General features: G+C 39.7%; 1 protein-coding gene across 2 annotated transcripts; it reads right to left on the bottom strand.

Moving 5' to 3' along the window:
- Positions 1–4,439: 4,439 nt before the first annotated feature.
- Positions 4,440–9,362, bottom strand: LOC105006814. Of its 2 annotated transcripts, none has more exons than XM_010865510.3 (5): positions 9,124–9,362; positions 5,912–6,264; positions 5,640–5,794; positions 5,173–5,317; positions 4,440–5,051 (listed from the first exon to the last, which is right to left on the bottom strand). In XM_010865510.3, exons 2-5 carry the CDS (start codon positions 6,260–6,262, stop codon positions 4,584–4,586), a joined length of 1,119 nt encoding a protein of 372 aa, XP_010863812.1. In that variant the 5' UTR covers positions 6,263–6,264; positions 9,124–9,362; the 3' UTR covers positions 4,440–4,583. The 2 variants fall into 2 exon arrangements, with proteins under 2 accessions (XP_010863812.1, XP_010863813.1); XM_010865511.4 differs by lacking the exon at positions 9,124–9,362 and adding an exon at positions 8,306–8,739.
- Between the last annotated feature and the right edge of the window lie 427 nt (positions 9,363–9,789).

The following is a 9,789-nucleotide window of genomic DNA, read 5'->3' as shown; positions in this document are numbered from 1 at the left end:
CGTTCCTGTCCCATTGTTCTTGTTCCTCAGTCGTTCTTGTCCCATTGTTCTTGTTTCTCAGTCGTTCTTGTCACATTGTTCTTGTTCCTCAATCATTCCTGTCCCATTGTTCTTGTTCCTCAGTCGTTCCTGTCCCATTGTTCTTGTTCCTCAGTTGTTCTTGTTCCATTGTTCTTGTTCCTCAGTCGTTCTTGTCACATTGTTCTTGTTCCTCAGTCATTCCTGTCCCATTGTTCTTGTTCCTCAGTAGTTCTTGTCCCATTGTGTTCCTCAATCGTTCTTGTCCCATTGTTCTTGCTCCTCAGTCGTTCCTGTCCAATTGTTCTTGTTCCTCAGTCATTCCTGTCCCATTGTTCTTGTTCCTCAGTAGTTCTTGTCCCATTGTGTTCCTCAGTCGTTTTTGTCCTATTGTGTTCCTTGAGTTACTTTTCAGTCTTTTCAGTCAGGAGAAACTCCTCTCAACCACAACAAATGTAACCCTGATTGTGGCAATGAGAGAGATAAGACCGTACAATAAAAACACATGCAACTCTGACTTAAGTTTTGCCAAGTCAAAGAAATGGCCATAGTTACAGTTGTGCTCATAAGTTTGCATACCCTGGCAGAAACTGTGAAATTTTGGCATTGATTTTGCAAAAGGATAGTGATCATATGAAGCCATTTATTATCACATAGTTGCTTGGCTCCTTTTTAGATCATAATGATAACAGAAATCACCCAAATGACCCTGATCAAGAGTTTACATATCCTTGAATGTTTGGCCTTGTTACAGACACACAAGGTGACACACATAGGTCAAAATGGCAATTAAAGGTGAATTTCCCACACCTGTAGCTTTTTAAATTGCAGTTAGTGTCTGTGTATGAATAGTCAATGAGTTTGTTAGCTCTCACGTGGATACACTGAGCAGGCTAGATACTGAGCCATGGGGAGCAGAAAATAACTGTCAAAAGACATGCGTAACAAGGTAATGTAACTATATAAAGATGGAAAATATATAAAAAGATATCCAAAGCCTTGCAAATGCCAGTCAGTACTGTTCAATCACTTATTAAGAAATGGAAAATTGGGGGATATCTTGATACCAAGCCAAGGTCAGGTAGACTAATATAGATTTCAGCCAAAACTGCCAGAAGTATTGTTCAGGATACAAAGAAAAACCCACAGGTAACCTCAGGGGAAATACAGGCTGCTCTTGGTTGTTTCAAGGAGCACAATATGACGATAAATGAACAAAAACTTGCTGCATGGTCAAGTTACCAGAAACAAGCCTTTACTGCGCCAATGGCACAAAAAAGCTTGGTTACAATACTGTATGCCCGACAACACCTTGACACGCCTCACAGCTTCTGGCATATTGTAATTTGGAGTGACAAGACCAAAATAGAGCTTTATGGTCACAACCACAAGCGTTATGTTTGGAGAGGGGTCAACAAGGCCTATAGTGAACAGAATACCATCCCCACTGTGAAGCATGGTGGTGGCTAAGTGATGTTATTTTATTGTATTTTTTTTGGGGGGGGAGCTCTACAGGCACAGGGAATCTTATGTAAGATTATGTAAGTATGTAAGATTTGCTCAATAATGAATTATTTCCTAAGAGAAAAATTATTTTATAAATGATACTGAGATTTGCTAATGGTTTATTTCAACCAATTACTCTTTGATAATTTGATCTCCCTTTTGCATCTCAAAAATAGAGGAGCAACCTCCTCTGCCTCTATGGACCAGCCCCCTCTGGTTCTGGTTCTTGTCACGCTGCTCTCAACCAGCTCTGCCTGAGCAGTATGGTAAGGTTACAAGAAACGATTTCTCTTAACAAAAGAACATCCAAGCCTGGATACATTTTGCAAGAACAAATTTAGTCTCCCAAAATCATGTGGGAAAATGTGTTATTTTCTGATGAGACCAGGCTGGAATTTTCTTGGCCCTAATTTCAAAATACGTTGGATGCAAAAGCAATACAGCTCATCACCCACAGTACCTACTGTCCAGCATCTGCTTCTCTTAGCAGGCTCAAGGGGCTCTGTTCAACATAGAGGGGACAATAAATGGCTTCAAATCCCCAAAATATTTAGGCTCCAACCCCACAGCTATCTGGAATGGGCCTGTCAGAGTGTGGATCTGAATACTGTAGAAATGCTGCGGGCTGATCTAAATAGGGCTGTGCACTAAAGATGTCCTCACAATTTGACTGAACCTGAACTCTTCTGAAAAGGAGAGGGATACAGGTGAATACCCAGGTGTGCTAGGTTGATAAAGACTAATCCAAATAAACCTACTGCTGTAACTAAAGTAAAAGCTGCTTCACACTAAGTATGAGTTGTTGGGTGTGTAGACTTATGCAACTAAGACATTTACAGTTTTTTATGTTTAAAAAAAAAAGTATGCATTTGTATTTCACTGAAATATTTGATGGTTACACAATCGTGTTGAAGGTGAAAACATTTCTGAAGTGATTTGTCTTGAACTCAGCATTTTGATAAAAGTGTGCAGGATTGATATTCACGGTAAACCTTGTGAACAGATAAGTAACAAGTTAAAGTTAGCCTTTTGTTGAGTGCTCCGAAGTTATTATTATTTTGGTGTGTTCTGGAAAGCACTGCTTCCTTCTAGTTTATTTCTTCAGGGCCGGAGGCTTGGGTGAACTTTCATGTAGCATGGCCACACTCAATTTTATATCAGTCAGTGATACACATTACTTTCTTTTTTTTTTGCTTTATTTTAATAAATAGGCTAATCATAAAATTTGAAGCAAATGTACATTGTGTGTAACAATTGTTCTGTCCAACCCAAACATATAATGGAGAGTTTTGGGTAAAAGTTAGGAAGAGGCAATGAAAATGTATTGAATAATGGAAGACAATGTCAAAGAGCGATGTATCCATCTCAGCTGAACCATTTGTCGTCTTTCAATAAACAGAAACAATTCGGCTATGAAAACAACCCTAAGTATTAGGGAACATACACCAAAAACATCACATGAAATGGCAATATTTCCTCAAGGCAAGTATCAAAGTAAAGAACTCCAAAATGGACAGGGATAGTATTTCTGTTATATGATCAAATTTATAATTATAATGTATAACATGTGCATCTAAATTTAAGTCACTGCTATGCTTGTTAAATTAATTACATTTCCATGCATTTAATCCTGTCCAATTACCTAAATCTGTTCAGTTAACTTTTGGGAAACGGGGGCCTGATGTTTGAAGGGACATCTTGTCTCACAACCCACATTACAGACATTTACTACTGAAGCGACCCATTCCTTATTCTATCATTGACCTGACCTGCCCCTTACATGGTTAGCTCAGACTACGAGTATGGGCAATCACAGTGCTTCTCAGCTGTCCTGTAATTGTTAACTATTATTTCCCCCCCCAAAATGTTCATATAAGTCAGCGTTATCCTTGGCTTCCTGCCTACACCCATCGAGGTAGGTATCACCTCATGAGAGACTATCTGAAACGTACTCTCTCTACAATGCCATTCAACATGAATGAAATTTACGCAGATATGGTGGTTTAAATACTCAGTGGCCTAAAGAAGGTGTTAACACCTTTTTTTCAAACCTTCCCAGAAGATTGGAGATAAGGTCTAATTTTCTTTGATAGCAAATCTAAAAAATATTAATATTTTAGATATTTGGCAATGAGATACTTCTAAAAATGTTTTGTTATCAACAAAAACATGACAACAAATGTATCAAGAATGATTAATGGAATTATCAAATAAATCCAGTTATAAAGTATAATGCCTATTTCAATGTAGTCTCCACCTAAGTTTGTCAAGTAAGTCCTATTTTGCATTATACTTTAACCTAGTTTCCCAGTCAAAAACGAAGCCTAGTCCTGGACTAAATATCAAGCTCAGTGGAAAATCTTAATGGGAATTTCATTTTAGTCCTGGACTAGGCTTAATCTGTGTACAAAAAACCCACTTAATATTAAAACATACTGTTGTCGTTCTCTCTAGTTCCAAGTGGTTGATGTCATTCCATTTGGGTGCTTCGAGCATAAGCAGTATTCACACTGAGGTGGACATATGCAATATTTACATTAAACTATGGCTAACAAACTTGGCACTGTGTAACAAAAGCAATGGCTATGTTGACACTGGTTAGTAGTGGTTTATGCCAGCTGTATTACATGGTCTACAATCAATTAGTTCGTAGAGACTTTTACCTTCAGCTGCCTCATGGTCCTGTTCTGAGCTGTACCATCTTAAGAATTAACAGGTTGTTAATGTTTTTCCCATTGTACTGTCCATATTTTCGTCATTACAACCATTGTAAACTATATCATAACAAACTTTAAGTTGATGTTAGGTTAGAAGTATTTTTTACTGCATAGAGTATTTCATGTAAATGTATGTGTATTTGTGTTGGCGAGTCTAAAATACACACCTCTTCTTTCAATCAGTATAACCAAAAAAACGACTTTGCAAAAGTACAGCTTTATCACATTACCATTAAAAAAATAATTGAAAATACATTTAGGTAAAAAAAAATTACTTCAACACAGACAAATGTGACTGAAAGATGATAAAATGGTGCACTGAGTTCAGTTTTCTCTCTGCTTCTATGTGCCTGTGCTCCACTCCGGCTCTTGTTTCACAGAATTTGATATTGTAGGGTTAGAGTGACTCCTTCTCTGGCTTTCCACAGTTGTAACATCTGTCTCGGTCTTAATGGTGCCAAGCCCACTGTGGCACCTCTGTGGCTGATGTCCATGTAGTGAAAGCTGAGGTGAGGGACAGACAGTGAGGGTGGAGGAGATGCAGCAGTCTTGTGTGGCTGCTCTACCGAACGCAGAGCGAGGTGCATCCTCAAGCCTCTTGTTTCCCCTTCTCCTCCTGCTGACAGTCAGACTTGATGGGGTATACATTTCTGAGGCAAAGGAAACCTCATGTTCTCTCGGTCCCACATATGTGCTTGAAGGGCTAGAGTCTTGAGTGGTAACTTCATGGTAGTTCTGCAGCTGCAGACGCTTGCAACTGGGCGGGGGAGCACTGGGGAAGTCGGAGTCCAACCAGCTTAGCTTCCGCTTCTGATGAAGGAGTAAAGACATATATCAATTGGGTACAGTTTTATAGATATCATATATTTTGGTCAGAATGATTAGAACATTGAAATATAAAAAAATGATAGCAAGATGGTATAAGACCCACCTTAACTGGCATGCACAGCTGGTTTTTGTGCCATCTTGGAGGAAGACTGGGTGTGGGGTTCTTGGTAGCAGCAACAGGGGTCACATTGGGAAACCACATCTTTAGCATCATCTCTACCTGCAGTAGGGTGTGGAGGAATTTTTCTCTGTGGAAAGAGAGGGATCCTGTCATTAGTAACATGCAAATTGAATGTTTTAGTGGAATTGTCATTTAAAGTGAATCTGTCGACACAGGAAAAAATCTAAGTCATATTTTTTGCAAGCTATGCTTTTTCTTTTTGTTGAGCAAGGAATAAAAGGTGGAGGAGAGGGTGTGTTTTTTCTAGCCCTCTAATCAGGGACTGATTAGACCTGGGACATAGTGAGTGCAATTAACTAGCAGGTAAAACAGGAAACCAGCAGTACTCAGGGCACGCACACTTATAGCTGAGAATCCTTAATATGAAGTAGAGGGTTGGGTTCTCTTACCCCATGTCAGGTTTCTGAAGAATACCCAAGATCCTCTGGAGTCTGTCAATTGCAACGCTTGACTGGAAACTGCTGAGACCTCTCTCAAACCGCCCCTTCTTGAGTCCATTCAGAAGGTCTAACAGGGGGCGGATAAACCTTTGCAGCTCTGAACACTAGGAGTGACAAGGAAAAACCGAAAACATCAATATCCACTGTCTGATAATGGTCCTGGAATGCCAAAAATTGCATTTTCAAATCAGTTAATGCACTCAAAACAATATAAAACTCACTTTCTGAGCGAAGGCCCGGTCTCCTTGTGAGGTCTCCTCTGTGCTTAAAGCAGCACATCCTGGAGAAGTAATTCTAGTTGGGTAGGTGGCTGTGTGAGGGAAGCACTCCACTTGTCCACTGCCAACCATGGACCAGCGTAACCGAGGGGATGCCTTGTTGGCCCCAGAGAAGGGTACTGAGCAGGTCTTGCCACACCCCGAGCTCCCTGCGCCATCTCCCTCACTTTCTGAGGTGAAGACATCGATTTCTGCCTCGTCCTCGGTCACGTCACTCTCACTGAGCAGGAAGCTGGGGGTATCGGGGAGGGAATCGTAGGAAGGCCATTTGGTGGACATAGCCAATGAATTCATTCCTGTAGAGAGATAAGAGGCCAAGTCAGCCAGGAATATAGCAATCATATATCAGAGAAACCGAAGTAGCGCTAACAGTGATAACGTGAGATATAAAAACAAGTGCTTCATAGGAAACCTCACTTAAATACAATGGCAACATTAACATACGGGACTATCTTCAATGTAATAAATGAATAGCAACAACTAAAAACAGCAACTATGCATATTCAAGGATTTCACAGCATGATCGAGAAAACTACTAGGTGTGTTAATAAAATGTTTAAGGATTAGCCAGAGGTTTCAACTCCTCCAAAGTGTTTGTTTGGGTAAAGTGCTATTTCTGTCAACAGCACTTGGATGGAGGTCTCACTATATTATCAGCTTTGTTCCGGTTACCATAAATTTAAATGTTAAAATGAATGGTTAAATACGACTAGCATACAAATAACATATAACAAACTAAAACGTGAAATTTGCACTTGCTGTTACAATGGATGACAACCATTAAATTAAAGCCCATAATAGCCTATTTTATGCCCTACCATTCAATTTGCGAGTGACGTTTCAGTTTCATGAGTTGTACTTTTCGTTCCTCAGAGCACAGTTTGTCAATCACAAGCCCCTCCCTGCCTCCAATCTCTGTTTACATTTCTTGCTCGTTATGTTTTATATTAGCAGGACACTTGCAGAAAACTGTGCGTTCATTTGATTTAGATTAAGTGTAAATAGTAAATGTTTGTGCATTTTGTAATTTTTTATTTAGCCTTTATTTTACAGCTGGCATAAACCACTACTAACCAGGATCAACATAGCCATTGCTTTTGTTACACAGTGCCAAGTTTGACAGCCATAGTTTAATGTAAATATTGCATATATCCACCAAAAAACAATACATTTTAACCTAATGCAGATGCGGCATGACACAAAACAAGCTGTGTTCAAAAATATGTGTGTTAAAATGGCTCTGCATGGAAGTGTGTTTTAATAATAAGTGTATTTTTTTGGGTATACAGTTACTGGTATTTTTTTGGACATACAGTTACTGGTGCACTGATTGTTGCATTACTGTGTTCATAAAAAAGACACACTCATTTTTTGTTCACTCAGATTTTCTTTATTAAATATGATTTTCAAATATGAAAATATTCAGTGACAAAAACATTCAACCGCATCTGAAAAATACTTTTTAACATCACCATACCTACATGATCCTAGTATGTAACAAAGGTCAGAACCAGTGTTATAGATGTGTGTAGATTATATTCACTTCATGAGTCATAATGTCCAACTGATGACTCAAGATCACTGTGATGCAAATATTACTGTATTTAGGCTGGTGTACTCATGCTGGATTAGCATGTACAGAATCACTACCACATAAATGTCTTTCAATGATGTATGTCGTACATCACCTTGTCTGCCATGCCTAAGGTGATTATCATGGCTGTGTTTGATGCCCTGCTAGCTTGCCTGAGAGCTACAGTTCTGCTCTCTGCCAGCCTGCCATGGAACTACACACAGGTACAGGTTAGGGATACAGGCCCTGAGGTAGCATGACAGCCTGGTTAACACCACCATATTGCACCGGCCACCTGGAACTGGGCATAGAGGATTTATTAGAGGTGCGAAAAGTTGATTGTAGGGGTGTCACCACCAGTTTAGCAGTAGGAAAGCGAGACATCAGTGAGTGTATGTGGGTCAACACAAACTAAGGAGACCCTCTCTATGATCTCGTTGGCTGCTCTAAGAGCTTCAGTTCTTCTGTCACAAACACTCAAGTGACTATCAAACTAATATCAACACGTATAAACAGAAAGGCCGAATTAGCTTAATTTTTCAAACCCAAACAAAACCATTCACTGACCGACGCTGGTAAATAACAAACCAGCATGCCTACAGGTCCTAGTTAACGTTGTTAGTTGGCTCGCTGCAAATGGTAACGTTATTTACTTAATCTGCTAACTAGCCAGTTAACGTAACTAGCCCTATGTGTTAGCTGTACATCAACTTCCTACTTAACTAGCATTTCTTCCCACGAACACGAACTCAAATTACACTCACCTGGCAGTTGCTAGCAAACCTGCCTATGATACGCTGGGTCTTCAGCTATCCGAGCCTCGGATTGGGAAAAGGTTAACTAGGTAGAGGCAACTTCATCGAATTTGCCAGTCGACCGAAAGTTATCCCGAAAGAGACTCTACACAGTGGCCGAATAGCGGTAGCACTATTGTCAATTTACAGATGCTCATAAAATGCTTCGAAAACAGCCAAGGCGATCGACTGCGGATTCATTGATTGGTGGCAGGGGAGGGGCTTATGACTGACATTCTGTATGCTCCACGGAATGAAAAGTACAGCTCTAGAATTGAGATGTCCCTCAGAAACTAAAACGTTAGGGCATAAAATATGATGGCCTTTCACTTTACCATAGACATCCATACCATTGACATTACAACTGCAAGTGCAATTTTAACATTTTAGTAAGTAATAAATTATTTGTTACTCCTATTTGCCGATTACTTAGTAACAACATTTCAATTAATGATGTGTGATTTCGATAGTTGAATTATGACTAAAACGATTGTCCATACTTTAGGACTGTCAACAATTACATTTGAAACAACATTTGGCCATTTCAACATGCAACTATGTAACAGAACATCTTGAACTAAATTACCTACGCTGCTTTAAAAACTATAGATTAAGTCAATCTTAATCAGCACATTATACTGAAATCACTTAACATTGATACCTACAACCGTGCATTTGACACCTTAAAGATAGTTAAAATAGATATTGAAAAACACTACATTAAAACTACATACATAAGGCAAAGCTAGCGTTCGGGAAGTTATACTAGAGCATGATGTATTGCTTACCTTTTAGGAAAATCCGGTGCGAAGACAGTCCAATAAAACAGTAAAAATAATAGTTGAATAACTATTTGCTGCTATTTGCTTATCCAGTTTCAATTCTTTTTTTTTTTTTAAACAATCACAAATACTAATGTTGATGTTACACTACAGTTTAACCAGTTCTCCAGCTCAACGTCTTGTACTGCTCCCTCGCTTCAGATTCCGTTTACCTTTCACTGTCCTCAGTACGTCGAGGAGCAACATGTGAATTGCTACCCTGAGCTACACGTGCTGTACTGTGTGCTCGGCAATGATTGGTTAGCACCACTGGCACAAAGTGTACTCATTGGTGGGGCGTATAACCACTCAGTGACACCCTCAATACTGATTGGCCATTAACTCTTATTGGGCATGCCTCTCGCATCGCACATGTCTGAAGTGTGGAGGGCTGTGGCAATATACTACAGTAGTCAACAAGGAAAAACACGAGTCAGTAACCACACGGGTTGCGCTGCGTGGTTGAGGTGTCATGTACCGTATTATCGTAATACAGGACTACTGCTCCTACGTGTTGGTTCCCATGTTGAGAACACCGGACATCAGCCACGCTGAAGTCATCAGCTTCATGATAATGATGATGCTCAACGTGTACGCCAGAGCTAAATCGGTGTACAGAATGTATAGTCTACT

Source organism: Esox lucius, chromosome 10 (assembly GCF_011004845.1).
Source record: "Esox lucius isolate fEsoLuc1 chromosome 10, fEsoLuc1.pri, whole genome shotgun sequence".
Lineage (NCBI taxonomy): Eukaryota > Metazoa > Chordata > Actinopteri > Esociformes > Esocidae > Esox > Esox lucius.
The sequence above is the reverse complement of the archived record's forward strand: the minus strand, read 5'-3'. Positions and strand labels throughout refer to the sequence as shown.